This window comes from Mycena indigotica (genome assembly GCF_014461135.1).
Source record: "Mycena indigotica strain 171206Taipei chromosome Unknown Mind.scaff0017, whole genome shotgun sequence".
NCBI classification, from domain to species: domain Eukaryota; kingdom Fungi; phylum Basidiomycota; class Agaricomycetes; order Agaricales; family Mycenaceae; genus Mycena; species Mycena indigotica.
In genome coordinates, this window is record NW_023503016.1 from 224,366 (window position 1) to 246,130 (window position 21,765).

General features: G+C 52.7%; 5 protein-coding genes across 5 annotated transcripts; 3 read left to right on the forward strand and 2 right to left on the reverse strand.

Annotated features, from left to right (window-relative positions):
* Positions 1-785: 785 nt before the first annotated feature.
* MIND_01379500 (uncharacterized protein) lies at positions 786-2,857 on the forward strand (the record flags this gene model as incomplete). Its single annotated transcript, XM_037370214.1, has 2 exons — positions 786-1,641; positions 1,689-2,857. Exons 1-2 carry the CDS (start codon positions 816-818, stop codon positions 2,855-2,857), a joined length of 1,995 nt encoding a protein of 664 aa, XP_037213215.1. The 5' UTR covers positions 786-815.
* Positions 2,858-3,473: 616 nt separating this feature from the next.
* MIND_01379600 (Aldolase-II domain-containing protein) lies at positions 3,474-5,413 on the forward strand (the record flags this gene model as incomplete). The annotated part of the gene is made up of 7 exons (XM_037370215.1): positions 3,474-3,768; positions 3,810-3,890; positions 3,941-4,347; positions 4,395-4,528; positions 4,582-4,795; positions 4,848-5,074; positions 5,128-5,413. 7 exons carry the CDS (start codon positions 3,474-3,476, stop codon positions 5,411-5,413), a joined length of 1,644 nt encoding a protein of 547 aa, XP_037213216.1.
* A 145-nt stretch (positions 5,414-5,558) lies between these two features.
* MIND_01379700 (Syntaxin-like protein) lies at positions 5,559-6,773 on the reverse strand (the record flags this gene model as incomplete). Its single annotated transcript, XM_037370216.1, has 7 exons — positions 5,559-5,694; positions 5,748-5,833; positions 5,884-6,003; positions 6,051-6,127; positions 6,178-6,529; positions 6,579-6,695; positions 6,744-6,773. 7 exons carry the CDS (start codon positions 6,771-6,773, stop codon positions 5,559-5,561), a joined length of 918 nt encoding a protein of 305 aa, XP_037213217.1.
* A 3,521-nt stretch (positions 6,774-10,294) lies between these two features.
* Positions 10,295-14,659, forward strand: MIND_01379800 (uncharacterized protein; the record flags this gene model as incomplete). The annotated part of the gene is made up of 11 exons (XM_037370217.1): positions 10,295-10,856; positions 10,900-11,736; positions 11,786-11,901; positions 11,952-12,044; positions 12,098-12,217; positions 12,272-12,496; positions 12,543-12,859; positions 12,908-13,288; positions 13,346-13,639; positions 13,694-14,372; positions 14,423-14,659. 11 exons carry the CDS (start codon positions 10,295-10,297, stop codon positions 14,657-14,659), a joined length of 3,861 nt encoding a protein of 1,286 aa, XP_037213218.1.
* Positions 14,660-15,274: 615 nt separating this feature from the next.
* MIND_01379900 (uncharacterized protein) lies at positions 15,275-17,441 on the reverse strand (the record flags this gene model as incomplete). The annotated part of the gene is made up of 11 exons (XM_037370218.1): positions 15,275-15,614; positions 15,662-15,799; positions 15,861-15,949; positions 15,995-16,166; positions 16,221-16,386; positions 16,451-16,651; positions 16,702-16,793; positions 16,845-17,038; positions 17,096-17,149; positions 17,197-17,221; positions 17,272-17,441. The coding sequence occupies 11 exons, from the start codon at positions 17,439-17,441 to the stop codon at positions 15,275-15,277; spliced, it is 1,641 nt and encodes a 546-aa protein (XP_037213219.1).
* Between the last annotated feature and the right edge of the window lie 4,324 nt (positions 17,442-21,765).

The following is a 21,765-nucleotide window of genomic DNA, read 5'->3' on the forward strand; positions in this document are numbered from 1 at the left end:
AGACTGCCAGGCAAGCTGGAACCTGGAGCGACTTTCAAGTGGATGAGTACTTGAAATGATTTTTTAACGTAGCAGATAAGGTTTTTCACTTACTATCAAGGGCGTGAAATCACATTCTGCAACACAGATGGTTGACTTAGACCTGAACTCTCGAGGCGGAGAAAGAGACCTGCCGACCCATTTTCCCTGTTCTTCATCTACATGTGGTGAGATGGCCGACCTTGGCTGACATATGTGTCCAAGTCGTACTTACAAGTCGGCGTTCCGTACATTGGCAGAGACTCGCTATTGGTATCGCTGCCAGCGTAAGGAGCAAGACTAGATGTATGATGCTTAGATCAGTGGTGACAGTCGCAGCCGTGAGCAGTAGCCCCTGCACACATCAGCTCAGGCGGATTATAGACTAAACACGAACCATTCAAGAAGAACTTGAAGTTTGCTTCAACTTGAAGTTGCATGATGACAATGACGCGAAGGCTGCGGAAGTTGTCAGGCTAAAGCTGTTGGCATTCCGGTGTAGCCAAGATACAGTGCCTTCTTCCCGCTCTATCATGTCTCGACGCTGAGAAGGTGTGCATATAATCATTGTCGCTTGTCATCATGATTCCCGTCCTCGTAGTAAAAGTGTTCTTTCTAAGCTTCTGGAAAGGACATCAAGCCCAAGGCAGAACCCGCGAAAGTGACAATACCTCATGGTGGGAGACTGTGGTTTGGATTGCCCAACTGCTAGTGGAAGAACTTCAACAAGAAACATTGGGCATAACGACCTGTGACATCATTCCTTCTTTTGGACCTCCATCTCCACGCTGCATGGAATGAGCTCAAGCACCAATGTAGAGGTTTCTCCTCCATCCCTCGACAAAGGGAAACGTCGAGCCCAAGATACAGAGCCCACAGAACGAACACCTCTACTCAACTCCCAATCCTCCTCCGTTTTACTTGACTCCCATGACCCACCACCTGCCGTTGCAAGACGGCGGCTTCGGTCAAAACTAACAACCGTCTTCCTCGTCTCTCTTGTTATTACAACACTCGGGGCCATTGGGGTCGGCATTTTAGCTTGGACATACGCCTCACGGGCTTCCCACATCTCCACAGACGACATTCTCACCGAGGGACTCGTCTTTCGCGGGCCAGACCGAGTCGACGTGCTCAGCATCTCCCCACAGGGTGGAATAGCACTCAGAGTTGGCGGGCGACTGGGCTTTGATGCTGGAGCTGTCCTAGGCGTGTCTGCGGAATCGGACGACACATTGTTTGGCGATATTTGGAAAGCAGTGGGTCGCTGGGGTATTCGTCGACTCAACAGAGTGGCCGTAAATATGAGCACTATTGCTCTGGTTGCAGGACACGTTGTGCTTGCGACCGTGGAACCATCTCCCGTCGTCATTCCTCTCACAGCCAGTCCACCAAGCGATTCCAGTTGGCTCACACCAATATCGATGCCGTTGCTTATTCGGCCGACCACAAATACGACTGCCTTGATCGAATTCGTTCGGGAGTCGTGGCGGGATGGCTGGGCGGTAGTGAGAGCGGATGTGTCAAATGTCGATGTTCGTGGCGGTTTTTTTGGGGAGGGAAATTGGCGGGCGTGGCTGCACAAGCAGCTTTCGGACGTGAAGACGCAGGTGCGAATCGAAAGTACGTCGACTTCTTCTGCACCTTAATTATTCCACTCATTTTTCCAGTTCCACCAATCCCTGGCCTACCTCATGGTCCTCTTCCTCGTCTTTCGGATCTCATTACGCTTCAATACTTCTCATTACATTCTACCGAACGAGCCACGCTAGAGCTTAATGCCTTGGCAACTGTCCCCAATCCCGCACCACCTTCCTTCAATCTGACTTCACCGTCACTCCCATTCACAATCGCATTACCTTCCAACATCTCGATGACAGGAGCTCCCATCGCGTCTGTTTCGACTCTACCCTTCACGCTCACACATCCGAATATCTCCCTCGCTATTCAAGGCAATGTTCTGCCTCTCTCGACACAAGCAACACCACTACTTTCAACATTCTTGTCGCGTTATCTTTCTCGCCAAAACAACCCCATCCTCGTCTCCACGCCCCTCATTGAAGGTCTCTCCATTGACCTCGAATTTCCGGCGCCGAATCCTCCGCCACAGGTCCTGCGAAATGTTACCATACACGACATGTCTATCAAGCCATCCGGGACTGTAGTCACTGCCAGCGGCACTGTCGATGCGCGAATCGTGTTGCCAAAGGGAATGGACCTGAAGCTGCATGTAGGCAGAGTGTTCGCAGATGTGTTGGTTTTTGATGGAGAGGTACCTGACGGAGCCGAGTTTCCCTCTTCTCTGGGCGAGCCAGACGAAGATGACGAACATCCCCTCCCGCCAGCACCGCCGTTACCAAGCCCGCTACCCCCTCATGCATTCGCGCGCATCCGGCCGGAGGAATGGCTGCCTTCGCAGAGCGGGCCTGTGGAGTTATCAGACTCGGGTTCTCTCTACGCTATCTCTGCCCACCTTGTGGATGTCCCGCTAGAAGTGCTACCCGGAAGGCAGAAGGAGTTCAGCGGGTTTGTCTCCAAGGTGGTGTTTGGCTCGGGGGACGGCGCGACAGCGGGGATATTGGGTGTCGGTGCGGTGGGGGTTGAAGTTGCGGGACTGGAACTGCAAGCGTCGCGTGCTGCTCAGGCGCGGGAGATGGAGTTGACGGGCCTACCGTTCCGGGGAAGTGTGCTGGTGGGGAAGAAGGCTATGCGCCGGGGCGGGCTATTGGGCTTGGATGTAGGGCTGGGGGATGCGGTGAATAAGTCAGAGGAAGAGCTTGGGAAGGTGAGGGAGGAAGTGAAGAAGGCTGTAAGGAGGTTGCTTGGGAAATGGACATGACCTGTTTGTTGTTTGCTTGTATGGCTTTTTTAGCATGACACAATGTGAGTGTGTATTGTAGGGCTCAAAGTAATGTCTATTGATATCAGCTAAGCTCTAATTTAACTTGGAAATGTAGCTTGAGCTTTCAAGTGTATTAAACCAAGCGCAAGGTAGTCCTTTCACCCAAATGCAATATTGGTCTTCAACCAATTTGAATACCTGAATGTTCCACGATTAGGAATCTTCATTGAATCTTCATCCTTCAGTATATTATCAATCCAAAAAGATCCAAAACGTTTCAAGATCACGTCCGGCCACCGCGTCTTAGTAGTTATTGTCCTTGCTGCGGTATATAAGTAAATGCAGAAACAAAAAAAATCAAGATCACGTCACAGAGACCCGTGACGCGCCAACGTGATCCATGCTCGATGGGTTGCTTCTGGCTACCGCGCGCTTCTCCTTCGTCATAGACCCTGAAATCAACCTCCAGAGTCGGCCACTTCGGGTCGCGTGCAGATTGCCTGGAATATAAGAAGAAGAAGCTCATGCGGCCCCATCTCCTCCATCCAAGTCCGACGTTGTCGACCTCCAAGACTTAAACCTTACCCTCAAAGTGTTCGAATAAGTGGTCAACATGAAGTTGTCGACTACTGCGCGGCTAGCGCTCCTCCTGCTCCCCTTCTCGCCGTCCTCTGCCAGCGACCTTAATGTTGTCGACCTGGGCTATGCGAGCTACCTCGGGAACCTCTCCTTCCCAAACACCGTTGCTTATCTTGGACTGCCCTATGCGGAGCCCCCGCTGGCAAACCTTCGATTCAGAGCACCTTTACCCCTCAACACGACGCGTGTGACGAGCGAGACGAATGGGAGCATTGTCGATGCTACTCGCTATCCAGACTTTTGCGTCCAAGGCGCATCGGGAGGCAAGAGTCACCGATGTCAACCCTGAATCTACTGAATCTTAGCAAAGGGGGTGTGGGTGGTGCGGGCTCAGAAGACTGTCTCAAGGTCAATATATACGCGCCAGTGGACGCAAAAGCAGGGGATAACCGTGCGTCTCCCTCGTATCCTTGCACCAGTGCCTTGGCTCATGCTTACCAGTGCCTGTTTTGGTATATATTCATGGCGGTGGGTATGTCTTTGGAAACCCCGCCAATTGGCCATTCGACCACTGGATTCACCAGTCCCCTAATGTGATCATCGTATCGGTCTACTACCGCCTCGACGCATTCGGCTTCCTCTCCCATCCCGAACTATCTGCTGACGCGACACTCGGTGATCTCAATGCCGGGTTCCAAGACCAAGTATTGGCGCTCGAATGGGTGCAACAACACATCAGCAAGTTTGGCGGAGACGCAGCAAAGGTGACGATCAATGGTGAAAGCGCGGGCGGGAGTTCTGTCGAGCTGCATATGGTCGCCAATTCGGACAAGGGGAAGAATCTTTTCAGAGGAGTCATCGCGCAGAGCGTGTACCGCACCCCATTGGCACGACCGGAGCAACGTGTGGTGAGTACAATGAAAGCGGCGATTTCCACAGCTGACTATTTTGTAAGGCCCAATTCAACTCGTTTGCCTCGCAAGCCGGATGTGGAGCCGGTGCGATAAAAGATCAAATGGAGTGTCTTCGTCAAGCCAGTGTAAGTGCATTAGCACGAGCTCAAGACGCCACTGCTGGCTCTTCGGCCCTGTGAGCATTTTCTTTGGCGCAACCCCTCGATTGCTGATTGAAACATTACTTAGCACTGGCTACAAATCATTCCAACCTGTCCTCGATGGCAAAATCTTCACTGACTTCCCAACGAACACCTTTGTGGCAGGACGAGGCTTCGCAGATGTACCCATTATCGTTGGTGCGACAACAAACGAGACGCTGTCTGGGGGCAGCAGCATTCCCGATGCATTGAAGTCTTTCTTCCCTTCCATGTCTAACGACGATGCCAACGGACTTGTTGCAGTGTGTATTTTGGCTCATTCTACCTGTTTCCTTCACCCAACGGCCGCCACAGGAATATCCCGTCGCACAATTTTCCAACTCGACTGCGTTGCAGTTCCAAGCCGCCACGGGCGAGTCAGAGCTGAAATGTGCCAGGCATATCATCGCAAGTGCGGTGTCACAGTGTGGGAAGGCGACAGCATGGACGTATAGATACAACCAGGCCAACCCGACCAGCGGAAGCCCCGCAGTGGCCCACGCAGCGGAAAATTGGATGATGTTTCTGGGCGTAAATACTGGGTGGGCATACTCTTCTTCAAAATCCGTAACCGCTCATGCTCATCCTTCCACAGCGTCAACGGCACACGCCAGTTCACCCCCCAGACTCCGACCGAGATCGCCTTTGCGTCGGAGCTGATCGCGTACTGGCTGTCGTTCGTGCGGGATCTGAATCCAAACACCCATAAACTCGCCAGATCACCGTTCTGGAAGTCGTTTAGCGGAAGCGACAAACAGCGGATGGTGCTCCAAGAGAGTCCGGATTCCAACACGAGTGGGAGCTTCCTGGAGGTGCAGGATGGGGACGAGACTAGGCGGTGTGACTATGTCGCTGGATTGGCGGGCGTACAGCAAAATTAAGCGGGAGTCGAAGTGGACAAACTTTGTTGATACTGGTGGATTCACACCAGCAAGACGGGCTAACTATTCAGATCCCTATTGTCCTTGGTCAAATTAAGATAGTTTACATGTCCATCCAATATTTCCCGTGTGGATCAAACCCCCCTCATTTTTTCGGTGCAAACTGGACTGCTAACACCACCGCGAGGATGATGACAATGATCAGCACGATGAAGAAACAGATCCAACGCTTCTTGCGCAGTCGGCGTGCGATGTCCACTGATATGCCCACCTGCTTTGCGCTGTCAAAGACCACATTAGCGAGACAACACTTGATAGCAGCAAAAAAACTCACCCTTCCTCCGCGTGTTCTTCCGCCTTTTGCGCGTTGTCCTCAATGGCGACGAGTGTCTCGTTCTGTTGGTCGACAAGAACTGCCATCTGAGGAGGTTTTAGCCAATGATGCTTCCGAAAGAAGAGTAAACAATCACATCATTGAAGAGCTGCGCTAGCTGGGCTAGCGTCTCCTCCATCTTCCGCAAATCTTGGGCACGAGCTTGGACCTCGTTATAGGCTGATCGAGCATGAGCGTAGTCTGCATTCGAGGTCAACTAATTTTTGTCAGATGACTATCGCAGTGGGGAACTGAACAACACACAGCTTGCATGAACACCTGGCTTCCCTCTCCACTCGAAATTGCCTGGGTAATCTGCTCCTGTGTCGCGTCGGGCTTGACTAGAAGAAGTAGTTGAGAAAAATGATAAGCAGAAGCATATAAGCCACACCAATACGGATTTGCCGCTCAATTCTCGTCCGTGACCGCGCCCTATGCTCTTGCTCGACCTTCTGGTATGCCTGAACCGCCTCAACAAACTTCTGGCGGACAAATGTGGCCCGATTTTGGCGCATCTCCTTCTCCTGCCGCCGTAGCGCGGGATTGCTGTTGACCGCCTCCTGCAGCCTCCTTATTCGCTCTTTCAACACCGTGCTACGTTGCAAGGTGGCAGCGACAAGCGCGTCGAGCTCCGTGGCGGGGCCCGTACTGTCCCCAATGGCGTCCAAAGCACGTACATTGAGCGTGCCAATACGGGAAATGTCGCCGGAAAAGTCGTTAATGGCGTTCTGGATCGAGGCAGCCTGCAAAACTTCAGTATTGGCCAACATGGGTGAAGTGAAGAAAACGCGCCTCTTCCAGAAAGCCAGTCATTGTCTCTAGTCCTTCCTTCTCTGAGAGTGTCGACATTTCGACAGGTTGACCCGCGGCCGAGGAGGGGGAGCTCTGTCCAGCCGCCAGCTTTTGAGCCTATCACACAGTAAATAGCGACCAACGCCTGCAAAAAGGCGCACTTACCTTGTAGGCAGCCATCCGGTCTTGCATCATGGTCGTCAAAGTGGCTCAGAAGGCAAACAAATGGATGAGGGCAGGAAGAAAGATGCACCGCAGCCACTGCGCACGGTGGACATGGGCATCCGAGTGGTTCGGGTGATTATGCTCACGTTATGAAGTCACTGACGTCACGCTGACTAATCGGCATCGCTTTTGTTTTTCCTCTTCGATTCTTGAAGACAAGCTCAGAACTACTCACCGCTCCATAATGCGACACCCGATAGATCTGGGGAAGCGCTTGATTTCTTGTTCGAGCAGTCTTGCAAGTCTGAAGCGGCTCAGGCGAGCAAAAACTTCAAAGTTGTCTCCCTCAAAAATGCGGCTCTGAAATACATTTTCTTTGCAAAACTCAAGATTAAAGCCCTCTCGTCATTGTGTGCATGTACCTTCAAGTCTACGAAATAACGATCGAACTCAGGCTGTCCGTCTCGTATGGTGCGAGCTGGGTCAATCAAAGTGTTCGCCTACTTGGTTTTCAATAGCCGACGCATTGTGCAACCACGGTAACAAAGCACGAAACGACCAGTGTATTAGGCCGGGTATAAGTAGCGATGCGTGTTTGGCAATCGTCAAGCCTCAATCCCCACTCTCTTTCCTACTTCCCATTTCCAACTGGCTTGGATCATCAAAAAACCAGTCTCTGCTCATTTCCAATTAACAATGCCTCGAGTTAACGAACAAGATCACCGCCGTGTCATCCTTTTCGGACGCAACAGTGAGGGGGTAAGTGGGAGCCCATCTGCAAACGCCAATCTCAAACCATTCGTCTAGCCTGTAATCCTCTCCAATCCAGCTCCATACTCCCGTGCCATCGTTGATCATACTACCCGTCAGGCCGTTGTGCCCGGTATTCTCGCGCCAGCGGCAGTGCTCGCCCCGATTGCCCAACGTCAAGCGGCTTCATGGCAAACACGCCAGCCTGAGTGCAAATCACTCGTGACGATCCAGCTGCCCGCGCTCCCCGCGAACCGGGGCCCAGTCACGACTCTGAAACAGAACATGCAGAGCTATATGGTGGAGCCCAAAAAATCCGTCGGCTCACGCAGAAAAGTTGATCGCAACTCATTCGTCGCGGTAAGCCTGCCGCGCTATCGTTTGTTGATTTACGTTGGCTGACTTGACTGAAGATCAGTAGCATCTTGTCCCCCCAATCTGACTTAGCTCAGCCCTCAGATTGGTGGCATCGCGCACGCACGCACGACCGCGGAATGCTCTTTGTTCCTGATATCTCTGACGCAGTCGGACTGCTGGAGAGTCTCCGTGTATTTCGTGTGCCAATCACTGTCCCCTTCGCTCCAGCGCGCGGGCCAGGACAGGTCGGGGTGGCAGTCACACAGCTTCTCGGCCCCAATGTCAGCGCCGCGTGCCTTCAGTTTGCGGATGAGTCAATTGCCACGCGATTGCCCGGAAACCTACGCGAAGACTCGGATCGGCGCCATGGACTGTCGCGCTTGATTATCGAGGTCAGTATTCGTTTGCTCACGGCGTATGTGACTGAATCTTATCTTACAGTGGCCTGGCTATGACACGTTCACGCAGCCTATGCTCCTTTGCGACAGTGGACCGGGAAGCTACCTCTCTCGGCTCGTGCTCGCGCGGCAGATCGCCGAGCATGTCAAAGTGTTTGTGGTGGCTGCACAAAACTACGACTATGATTACAACTGCGCATACCACCGGGAGTCTTCACGGACCGTCCCACCGCTGACCCTCGCTCCCACTCCTCATGACCCCTACTCCGCAACGAACCGATTTTCCAGCCCAAAAGGCCGTGTGCGTCTCGATCAGCTCAGGCTTTTGGAGGCCGTCAGCTTTGATGGCGTGGATTGGTACATTCGCATGGCGATTGTTCCGCCGGCCTTCAACGACCAAGTTTAGATGCACCTTAATTCTTCTTCTTCGTCTAGTATACGTCTCATATCGATAGGGTTTATGTATCCTCCAATACTTATTCACTACTACTAATAGAAGTATTCCGATCTCACCTAGGCCTAGCACCTGCTATCGATTAGGTCTACTATTCTGAGGCCCTCAGTCTAAGAACATGTTTGGTGTTATATTCTCTACTACGTCGTATCTTTATTCTCCTTAACTGATACTGAAAGTATTGGCGAGCACTGCAATGCAAGCAGGTAATCTTGTGGCGTGACAGGTTGTGACGAAAGCCAACTTTACACAAATACTGACCTCTGTTACCATACACTTGTACTCGCTATTGTCTGGTGTGGTTTCGGGGGATTTTGGGCCTAAGCACGAGACCCCGGCGACCTAGCCCACGATACCTGAGGTCATGGGAACGTAACATCAGAAAAGACATCAAAAGAAGTTGATATTGCAAAAGAAGCCTCGAAAACCCTCCCATTTCACACAAGCCTTCTAGCCTTTGCTCCTCAGGTGTACCCCAGCAAGATTTACCTGATGAATCGGTCACGGGGGCTGTGCATAACCTGTTTTATCGTGAATTCTCCATCAAATGTGACATTTGTTGATCACGGCGCTTATCCTCGTACTTCTGCAAATCACCTCGCATCGTATGGCGCCTTCTTGCGACCGTTGCAACGGCACATGGTGTAGTTGGTTATCACGCTCGCTTAGCTCAGCTTTAGTCCAGGATATCACTTGTCACACCATGTTGACAGCCATGTGACATTAGAGACCACAGGTAATTCCACCGGCGCATGGTGTAGTTGGTTTATCACGCCCGCTTAGCATCGGGGCTCTCTTGGAGGCGCCCTTGTCGCTGCGGGAGGTGTTGGGTTCAATTCCCAATGCGTCCACTTTTTTCCCGTACGTCTTCGCGTCATTCACGCCACGTCCCCGCGATCGTGTCACCCAGCGCGCCCACTCCTGACGTCCTGACGCGCCTCAATCCCGTCCCTGACCCAACGCGAGTCTCGCAGCGGTACGGCCAAGCGTACGCATCAACAACCGATCCGCGCCTCCGCACCCGCGTCACGTCGCCGCGCGACGCCGTCGATCGTTCACATGACTCGCGCAATACGGAATATCGAGTCACATGCAACAGCGTCGAAAGACGCATCGATCGTTCCGCACGTCATCAGTTACAACTCTCTTTCAAACCACCACCATGCCCACCGCCGACAACACCACCCCGCCCTTTGACTTGAAAAGTAGGATCACAAGCCGCCCAGAGCCTTTCAAGAGTATGTCATTCCACTCACTCTCCAAGCATACTCACGGACAACAGTCAGCCCGTACTGTCTGCGGCGTCATAACTACATGGCAGAAGGACTCTTCTACGAAGAACGCCTCAATCTCTTGCGTGGACCTCCTTCTGTGCGTGTTCAACCAACTTTTTATTTACATTGGCGCTGAACAGCAGTCAGCACCCTCAGCCCGAGCCACGTAGAAGCAAATAAATTAGACGCGTTCTGTACTGTAATCACATCATTCCACGTGACACCGCCCTTTTCCTGTTGACACCACACGTCCCTGCGTTGCTGGCTCTGCAAAGCTCTCCGCGGGACGTGCGTCCTGGGTCGCCGCGTCCTGCGCGCATGTCCCGCCACGCCGCCGCCGCCGACAAAGGACGCGTGTGTCGGACGTCCACGCACGCGGCGCCGGGACGCGAACGCGGACACGGCGCAGAGGTGGAGGAGGAGGAGGAGGACGCCGGCGCGGCCCCCCCACGCACGCGCGCACGCCGCCGTACGACACATGTACGCACGCACGCACGCGCACACCGCCGCCGCCGACGACGACGCCGACGCCCACGTCACACCCCCGACGCCGCCACTATAAAAAGGGCGCCCACCCCCCATGTCACGCCCGTCGCTTCTTTCCCTCCTTCCACCACCATGCCTCTGGCAAAGCGGGCGAGAAGGAGTGACGAGGAAGTCTACGACCAACGAATCGCTGATGCCCGACAAGATCCTGCGCGTCTTCAAGCGTTGACAAGACCACTTGCTGGGACGGTACACAATCGCAAGCTCTCTCCCGCGGGCGAGTACATTCACGAACGCGTCGCCAAATTGTGGAAACTCTTTCTTCAAAAACGCATTAGTGGGCCAGAGGGTTGGGCGCAGGAGATTGTCCAAGGGTCGGCAATCCCTACTGACGGTGCGTGTCACTTGTTGTCCCAAATCTTTTCTAATCCTACTAGACATATTCAAGGAATTTATTCGGTTCCTCAGCGTCGTCATCGTTGGCCGACTGGCCGAGTTCGCAACCAAGAAGACGATCAAGAGCTATCTGTACATTTTCTTCGCTCTGTGGAAACGCAAAACATTCGAGTTGTTGCCCAAAATCTTGCGCACCAAAGCCATTGACTTCATCTCCCATCCCGAATTCACCTCGGCCATCCGACTCTCAACCGCTGCTCGCGCCAAAGAGCATGGCGACGTAATCGACCTTGTCATCATTCTCAAAGCCCTCTTCACCGACACAACCTGCTGTCGAACACACCGCTTCCGCCTGATGATGATGTATCAGCTGGTGATCATCGCGCTGTCCTCCGAAAGACCCGGCGCCCTCGTTGAATCCGCTCAATACCGCGGCACTAATCAAGCTTTGCTATGGCGTGACCACGCATTCTGGTTGATTCCAAATCCTGCCAGAGAGGATCGCCCGCTCCTTGGTCTCCTCGTCACCTGTCGACTTCTCAAAGGTTTCCGCGAAAACGACAGCGTCAACAAGCATTTCTTCATCCTGCAAGAGCCCGACTCTCATCGCATGGTCGACGGCCTCATGTACGCTCTCACGCTCGCTTTGGCCGACAATATCTTTCAAGATGTATCCTCCATTGAAGAAATACTTCGACCCAAGGTATTCCCCACACGAGCGATCCAATTGCGAATACGACACGACAAACTTGACCTGCCCGTTCTGCGCAAGGAGATGATCATTGATGGCAAGTGGTCCGTGGACCACACATTCGCTGTCCCCTACTCTTGGGTGGCAGGTCGCCTCAAGCGTATCACTTTGCGAGCTGGTTTCCAAAGTTAGGCTTGTTTCGTGTCGCTTACCTGTGACTGACTGGATTTGGGCAGCAAATGTCACTTTTTACAGCTTTAGACGCGGGACGGCTAATCGAATAGACGCTGAGGTCTCTGAGGAAGAGCGACGAATGCTGATGGGTCATGCATCTGGTTCCGACCAATTCTTTGTCCGTCTTTTTTTCTTTCTCCTTCCTCTTTGTTTTTCATCTATGATTAGTCTTCCTATAAATCTCGAATCTCGACTGTGGACCTCGGCAACGTGCTCGTGGGGCGTAACGAGGTTGACGATGGGCATGTCCTGATAATGAAGGTAAAACACATGCACGTTCCCTCCTCCCTCTCCACATATTCATTCACCTGCAGACTGTTACTGGACTGGCACGCGGATTGGATCCGAAGGCCCCACTGAAACTTACCGCCGCCGAGTCCACAGCATTAGAGTCGGAGCCCGAGCTCGTCGAGCTTCGTGCCAAGAAGCAAGCGGTAAACGCATTTGAATGCTTGTTCTTGTCGCTCTTTCTGATGGCGTTCTTCCAGGCCCTTGACCTGGCGGCTGAAGAACGCAAAAAGCTTGCGCAAATAGACGACGATGACGAAGATGAGCACCAACGACAGTCAAATGTCGTGGCCGACGCCCTCCAAGTGGCAAGAGTGCATGGCCGGAAGCACCATGCGTTGGTATCCACCGAGACTGAACTCCGCTTGACTGAAAAGCGTCGTCTTTTTTTCGAAGAGGCGCCGTTCCGGGAGCTCAACGGAATTGTGGGTTCTCAGTGCCCCATCTCTCTTTACTCATCCTCGCACGCAGGATGTTCCTCAACGACCACCAATGGCCGCTATCCCCACCAACACACCGAGCAAACGAATAGCCGGCCACGTCGCAGTAACCTCCGGAAAAGAGAACGTGATCGGACTCCGTCGTCGCTTGCCTCGCCTTGGGTCCGCCATCGATGAAGTTTTGGCCATCATCACCAACTTCATCGTGGATAACGACGACCAGGCTACTCATCTCGTCGAGTCCGTCAATGGCTTGCTCAGCCTTCCTGCACAACCCTCCCCACTTTGTTATCCTGGCGAGGGACCGACTCCAGAAGGCCATTGTCCATTTTGCGACATTGAGATTTCGTACGTCAAGTTGCTCTCTCTCGAACCTTTCCCATTGTTTTTTTTTAGCTCTAAAACCCATGCCTTTGATGGCGCAAATATGGCCACGCATATTCACAAGTGCATGCTCAACGACGTTCAACTCAAAGCGACTCAACAGCTTAGCGTGGACTTTATCCCGCAAAGCTGCCGATGGAAGCCGTGTCGCCAAAGAGAAACGATCTGGACCTCTCGAGACGATTTTGCTAGGCATGTCTTTGGTCATGTCCAAACTGCCAAGAATGCTGGGTGGTCCAGCGGCGGCAAGGCTCTCTGTCGCTGGCTCGAGGACGACAGTGACGTCGAGATTTGCGGGGAAACTGAGTGCGATGAGGAACACTTTGGCTGCGTTCATGGGCTCAATGTCTGGCCCAAGGTGCGCGTCGTCTATGACGTCATCACGTCTGAAACGTCAGTCGCGCTTTTTTTCCCCTTGTCGCTCTTCTTGCTTCTGACCTCCACCACCAGCTTTGTCGATCTCGACGGCAATGGCGATGAATACCGTGACCAGTGCCTTGAGCACTACGCTCGTTTGTTTGAGCCGTTTGCAACACGTGGCGACATCGAAGTTGACTTCAGTACACCGGGAGTGACGTTCACCGACGAGGCGACCAACTGCATAACCTTCGATAATGGGGAAGGTTTGGGAGGCGAGAGGCCAGAGTTTCATGGCCATATCGAGCTCCTTGTCGCCCTATCCCCCTGCTTCTGCCCCTTCTGCGTGTTCGATGGGGACATGGATATCGTAAAGAGAATGGCTCAGTGAGTGACTTTTATCTAGTCGCCCCCTCCCCTCTCGTTGACGCCATTTCAAAGATTCATTACCAACAACGCCTTTCAACTCCACCTCCACCTCCATCTCGCCCACGTTGTCGCAATGAAACAGCCCAGGACATGTCCAGTTCCTTCTTGCGGTCCAACGATGTTTGATGCTTTCGACCTACTCACACATATGGTCGTATTCCATCGCGTTCCGATCTGCGGGTCTACGAAACATATCCGACGCCGCCAGCTTCGACTTCCGAAGCGCGAGGATATGCTGACCCCGATGGAAGAGGACGACGAAGAGGTTGGGGCAGAGAACCAACAAGAGTCGCAGAAGCCGGCGAGGAAGCGCTCGAGGATGGTGATTTATGACTCGTCTGACGACGAAGAACCCGAACAAACAACCGCGCCTGTCTTTGACCAGCAAGAGGGCACAAGTGCGGCTGCTGGCAAGCGCAAGCGCGATGACGAGGATGACTACGAAAATGAGGAGGATGAAGAAGAAGAACAAGTGCGCCCCCGTAGGAAGCACGTGAAGCGCACAAACCGCGCCGCCGACAAAACCCACTACTGCACCGCCCACCGCCTCCAATTCGTTGATATCCGCAACCACATCCCAGCCTGTTGCACGTCAACGACTTTCCGTATCCGAGACAAGGATGTGTCGAGGACAAAATGGGGGCCGACTGTCGTCCTCGCCGACTGGCTCCGGACAGCGCCATCGGAGATTGTACGTCCCCTTATTCTTGCTGCTACCCTACACTGACCTGTCTTGTGTAGCTTGTGGAACCTACCGAAGCTCAAGGCGCGCGCAAGCAGTCGGTTAGCGTCAAGAGTACCAAGGAACTCCGCAAATACAAGTGTGATGGGTGCAAGCGCGAGTATGCCTCGATCGCCGACCACTTCAAGAAGATTCGCTCAGACAAGTCTAAGTGCAGCAAGCGTAGGTTCCGGAAACGGCAAGCAGATGGGAAATTCGGAGCGGTGAGTATTCTGGCTGCGTCGAGCTCGACGTAGGATAGCGATACCTTTTACTTCCCTCATCGTGGACACCCTTACTCACTACCCTACAACTCGGTTACCTACTCTACTTACTCCCTCTACTTGTTGTACCATACGCGATACATTACCACCGTGTTATTCAAACGAGCTCGTTTGCCACCCCTATTGGTATTTAGCAGCGATAGTTTGGAATTTGCGCCTTCAGCGTCGATTCCGGCTGTCTAGGCAACTGCGAGAGGTGTTGGGTTCAATTCCCAATGTGTCCATTTTGCTGCGCTTCGGTGCACTTGGAAAGTGCCTTTTTGAATCCGGCCCACCGATCCCTTGTATCGACTATGCGCCAGCTACTTGTTCTACTTAAATTCAATATTCCTGCGTGACTTGTCACGACTCACCTGTTACTACCGTACATATTCAATTCCAACGGTTACTACTTCCTCGTCACTGCTCAGCTCCCTGGCAGGCTGGCAAGCTGCCCATGAGTAACAGCATTTAATCTTTACAGCCGGTCTACAACGTCCACTTATTGGTTTTAAATCACGTTTGTCACGGCCCTTCTGCCTGCTTGTTCAGAGTACTTATGCTGGGAGGGGAGTGTGTTTAAATTTGTTGATAGTACATATACAAAAGTCAATGCTGGCTCGTCACCCTCAACGGTGTCAAGGAACTCCCTGAGCCAGTCCTCCATTGATCTACCAACTCCCGCACCAAATCTTCGGCTTTTCTCTTGCGCAGCCCCCACAGGGCTTTCCATATCGACTCGCATGTGTCGTCGATAAACAGCTGGACATCGGAATGGACCTGTGCTGCTGTTTCCGAAGCTTGGTATTGTTCCAATGCTTGCTTGATATCCGCATTGGTCAATGCCTTTGGTCGACCGATGTTTGGCCGCAGCGCACTGTGGAAGATACGGTCCAGGAGCAGAGTGAGATGAATTATGGATTCAAGGAAAATGCGGACTGTTTCTGGGCTATCCTGTTGTTGGTTGGTGAGACTTGAGTTGAAATCAATACTCACAGCCGCCTTCTTAGTTGTAGGACGACATGACCAATCCAGATAAATGCGGCGAAGGTAGCGGCAATGCGGCCCATATTCGCAGAGACGAGAATCCCGGCGATGAGAGTGAGCACGAGTTGCCACCTGTCGAGCATGTCGCTATCCGAGTCGGCGATTGTAAGTTCGAGTCAGTTCAAAGCATATATTATGTTGCTCTCACATTCCTAAGGCCTTGTTGTCTGAACCATCTATCACCGGTAGACCGGCTATCTGGCGAATTGCGGAAACAAAGATAGGAGAGTCGCGTAGCTGAACGCGGTCAGCTGTCACATTCCAACCCAGGTATGTTCTTACTACGTGGGGATCTTCCAGGTTCCATCCCCGTGTTAGTTGTCTGTGCGATTTGTCCAGAATTGTGCTTAATCTATTCCAAAGAATGACACTGAATAACGCGTCGTAATACACTGCCGGCGCTTCTTCATCTCGGAGGACACGACTTGAGCTGCACGAACCTGTCATTCCTGTTCTATATGCATGATATGAGTGCGCGGCTCTCGTACTGCATCTAAAATGACTTTACCGGATCGAATTCTCCAATTTCATGTGAACGCTCGCCAACTGCTCCGGCATTCCTGTCATATTCCATGAGATCTTGTCCACATACTCTTCTGCAAGCTGATGCGTCGTTTGGAGAAGAGAATCAACGTCTCGCTGCGATTGCTGAGACAAGTTTTCTTCGTTTAAACCTGATCAAGGTGAACAGTCATTCATGGTACTGGGAGTGCGGTTTCCAAGCTTGCATGCACTCACCAGAAAGGCGGAAAAATGGCACCTCCGGGCTGGCTCGAAGGAGAACATTGGCACAACTGTGTTGGTATAGATTGAGAGCCTTTTGGAAGGTCAAGCGCTCCATTTCATGTTCCGACAAATTTTCCGGCAAACTGCCAGTGATTTGCTCGTCCTGCAGATCAACAAGATTGTCAAACTGGGTGAAAAAAACTATGCGTGGTACTTGGAATGGTAAGTGCTTTCAGATTCAACGAGGACTCTCAGTGCCTGACCTCGCAGTGGTGTCGGCTTGCCTACGAAGTCAAGCTCGACTGAATCAAGGGCGTCACTGTGAGGATCCACGTAGGGTATCTGAGCACAGAGCCTAAAGTGATGGTTAAGACACACTCTTGGAGACAAAACTTGTGGAACGTACCAGATTGCGTGGACTTGATGTTCGAGCGGTCCCGATTTCAATGCCGACACTAATGTTTCCACTTCATCAAGACCACTCGTCTGCCCTGCTCTTTGCATGTAAGGAATTTCATGCAGCACAAGCCGTGGCTGTCGCATGGATTTGACTCCCGCAGGAATAGTACCCCAACTCTCTGGTGAAGGGATCGTTGTTACCTGGTGTGGGTGTTCAATAGTAAAACAGAGTGCGGATTGGCAGAACTCGAGACTTACCTCGTAATCCACACCCAACACATGCGTTATGAGCGACGACTTTCCCACTTTGTCCTGTACTGCGCTTTGGAAATCCCATGCGCTATTTTGAGCATGCTTACCGCCCCGACCACAAGAATGTGCAAGCTGAGCAAGCGCAGTCAAGCCCAAGGCTGACATGATAGCTTTAGACGCACTATGGACATGACGTTTGAGTATCGTGCAGCGTGGTCGAGTTTTCGCGCTCCGCGGGAGCGGCTTCAAGTTCTGCCACTGGCAGTGGGGGTTGGGTCATAGCGGCGGAGGTGAAGATGTAGATCGCATGTCCACAAAGTGCTGCACAGTAAACATGAGGCGGATTCGTCATCCCTATTTCAGGTCAACAGGCAACGAATCATCATGATTGAGAAAAATTCAAGTTGGCACCTTCAAAAGCCCGAGCGTGTTAACCAGCTTGAAACAGCGCTAGCGATGTAGTCCGGAGTTCATGGGATCAATGAGCCCATTGCAGCGGCATGAGGAGGGCTCCCGTGCGCCCATTTCGGCGGTATATCAGGAACTTCAGGTCTGCGCTGAGTGACTTCGTGTGAGAGTCGTCAACCAACCCTTCATCCCGATTTAGACAGATGTCAAAACTTTCTCACGTCGATCACCTTGACCTCAGCGGTCATCATGTTCTGAGGCGCTGTATTCTTTGCTCCAGACGACACTCAATACGCGATTCATGGACCAGAATCCTTCACAGGTCCCCCCCGTCGCGGCGGTTGCAGGTTTTAATCAGCAATCATCCACAGATGCAATTTCTCGAGGGGAAAAACGCTATATTCTCGTCACAGGAAGGGTCGGCGCGGATAAGACTGCTCTGCTGCGTAAACTATGTGGAGTCTCATATGAGGTATTTCTGGTTCTGAATCTTACTATACTCACACCTGACCTCCGTCGCAGGTCCGTCTTTCACATTTCTGGTTGTGCCCACCGACGCTAGCTAGCCCACCGAAAAGGAATACGAAATACCGCGCTCCGCACTCATACTACATGACTCTGCAGGATTCAACGGATGGAGCGACCCTAACTTTGGGGTAGTGCAGACTTTGCTCAAGCAGCGAGCCAAGACCACGAGCTTCTCTGAACGGATTCATGCTATTTGGTGAGTAAAGCCTCTCCAATCACTTTGTATTGAAATGCTTTCAGGTATTGCATACGCACCGACACTCACCTTTATTTGTCGTCGGCTGATCAGCGGTTTTTCAATGAGGGGGTTGCGGGCGATGGTCAGCAAAAGGCTTTTCGTTCTTCCATATGTTAATTAACTCACTCTGTAGCCCCGGTTATCGTCATCTTCACCAAATATCACGGTCTGGTAACAATGGCTTTCGGGGAGCTCCGCAAAACGTTGGGGCGAGTGGAATCCAAAGCAAAGAGATTTGAGAGAGCGGACGTTTTGCTTCAAGATCGATATATTCAACCGCTGAAAGCCATGGCACATCCACCTCTTCACTTTGTTCGAATTGGAGGTACCTTCCCGTTCCTCCGTATCGCAATGTGCTTACACATTGCGATTGTAGATCTCTCTGACGAAAAGACATCATGCGAAGAGCTTCTGCAAACGATGCAACAGCTTTTGTCCAGCGATGCAATGAAGCCAATCCTATTTTCTGTGCGTCAAACCAACATAGACGCCTGCATCGCAGCGGCAGTCGAGGAGTGAGTGGCATCAAATCCAGGTCGCGCTGTATGCTGTTTAATCGACGATACAGTTGCCTCGGCTCGCAACACGTGCAAGATATAGCAGGCATGTTCTTGTGCTTGTCGCAGTGCTTCAACCCCCCTAATTTACCTACAGGCCTATTGGCGATGGTATTGCCGCATTTTCCTCATGTCTGGGTACGACTCTACTGTATTGCGAGAAAGTGGCGATTAAACTCACTATGCGGCACAGAGAGTTAGTGCTATCTTCCTTGACTTGCATATCACGCTTATCTCACCTGTAGGATGAGGTGAGCCCTTCCCCTTACCCCTTACTACAGGCGGACGTTGACTGCGGCTTAGCAAGTGAGTTGCATTTTCATCGGTCCAATTTTCTAACGTGAATTAGTATGTGGGTCGGCCTTCGGTCTCACTCGGTGGTCTAGTCGTTGACTTGTGCAGGAGGTGAGTAGCGCTTCTCATGAAGCCGCTTGTTTAGTCCGTCACAGGGACCAGTTAACCACGGACCAGATGTCGCACAGCCAGTCAGTATTGCAATTTTCGTCGTGTCGCAACTGTTTACCCTTCATTAGCACGACAATCTGGTGCGCATCCTTTTATCCCGGCTGATTCTGACGATGGACGGTGTTGGGTATGACCAGCTGGTTTGCCGCTGTCCCGCGATCACGATGTCCCGGCGCTGATACCCCTCTGGCAGACGAAAACTATCCGCCAATGTGCCTCCATACTCTCACACGAGTTCACCGACGTAGTGCGCTTGCCCTGCCGTTACAACAATCATATCACTGACAACTGTTAGACTGTTTGGACCAACACGAAACGCGCCGAAGTGGTTGCTGGCAAGGAAATCCATCAAATTAATTCCTGTGCGTCCTAATCTGCCCGTAGCGGCCTGCATCTGCATCGAGCAGACCTCGATGGACACACGCGCCCCTGTTGGCGACTTCCCTGCTGCGTTCGGTCGGGCGGTCGACGCGTATTTCGCCGCGGAAGCGACCGTCCGTCAGGCTGTCAACAAGGAGATCACCAAGTTCGCGCCGCAGGACTATCGGCGCGAGGCCCGCGTCGACGGCCCGGTTTATCCGACACACACGCAGAGGGCGACGCTGAAACTCGTGGAGATAATAACGTCGAATCGCCTACGTATGTTCCAACTTGTTTCCCTCGTTGTACTATTCACGGACGGGTTTCCTTTTCAGGACTGGCGACTCCGGGTCCAAATCCGGGTCGTTGACGGCGTGAATACCGTTAGACCGCGCAGCAGGATTGTATATCATTGTTAATGTAGCCTGAAGAATCGGATTTTAGGATTTGCAGTGTACCTTTCCTTTATCACGTGATGCTTAGCTGTCCAATATTCCCAACGGCCATCTCAACTTGATCTCAACCTTGTCTCCACCGCTCATTCACCGCGTTCCGCTCAAGTCTACTTGACCTAACCCAGAGCGATCCAGCCCACCCCTCCACTCTTTCGAGGCCCGAACGACAGGTATCATATCATACCTATCATGTCCACGGCGCCGACTCTGCCCCGACGTTGAGCAAGACCAAGCAAGACGTTTTCGGCGGCCCGTCAATACCGAGAAACGACGGTGCCTTTCAAATTCCTTCCTCGGCAGTGTCGGCACAATGGCCGTGAATGCATGCATGCATGCCCGCTGTCAACAACGACATGCCTGCGCAAGCCTATCGGGCGGAGAAGCTGATCCCGAGAGAGCGTGCTGCCAGCGCGACGCCTGCGCTAAGAATACCAGACGCCGCGATATGGGGCCAGGGGTACATAAGGCGGAAGGTGGCGTACCTGGAAAGCCAACAAGTCTCTCGCAGCGACTCGCATTCGAAACACAGCTTGAAGCTCAAGAGTCAACCATGCCTGGCAAGGTGCTCGCTCGGCGGGCGGTGCCAAAGAGTGGGAAAGGCGGTGCGCGGTCGCGCGATGTCAGGCTTTCCTCTTTCTTGTCTGCTTTTGCTTAGAACGCTTGCAGGACCAAGAGAAGGACCGCGAGGATGTGATCAACGCAATATTCGGGGACGACGGCGATGACGACGAGCCTGTGGGTAAGCCCAAGAAGGGAAAGGGCAAGGGCGGACGCCGCGAAGCAGAGCCTGCAGAGGACGATGACTCGTGCAACGACGGTGACGAGGCGCAAGAGTCCTCCGAGTGTGTGTCAGATCACGATCGCCCCGCACCGAAGAAGGGAAAGGGGAAAGGCAAGAAGGCGCCGGAAAGCGACTGCGCCTCTGAAGATGCAGAGGAGCCGGTGGACTCAGAGGAAGACGACGACGATGACGACAGCTGCAATGAGGACGAAGACGACGACGAGACGGCAAAGCCTGCAAAGAAAGGGAAGGGAAAGGGCCACGCGGTGAAAGGTATGGGCAACTTATGTCTTGGTAAGCCGGTTTGCTGAGTTTGATGGCAGATTTCATGGCAGATTCCGCCTCGGACTCGTGTGGGGACGATGACGAAGAGCAAGATGAAGACGGCATTGACGACGACGAGGACCGTATTCAAGTTCGCCCGCCGCGGCGCGGGGATGTCATCGTAGACGATGAGGAGGATGGTATGAGTCTTTTGCGAGGACCTACTTCTACAAGTGTGCTAACATTTCCCCTCCAGACTCTTGCGACGACGACAACGAAGATGATGCTGACCGCATCCGCCCACCGCGTCGCGGAGACGTTATCGTTGACGGCGAAGACGAGGAAGAAGGCACGACTTCAATTTTTCTGACTTGGTTTTTCTGACCACCCTTTTCAGACGACTCGTGTGAAGATGACGATGACGACGAGGCTGATCCCGACCGCATCCGCCCGCCACGCCGCGGGGACGTTATCGTCGACGGAGACGAAGACGAGGAGGATGACGGCAAGTATTTGTTCTGCGAATCATACTGCTGACTAATGATATTTCCAGACTCTCGCAAAGACGAAGACGAGGAGGCCGATGTCGCTCCCGCCCGCATCCGCCCTCCACGGCGCGG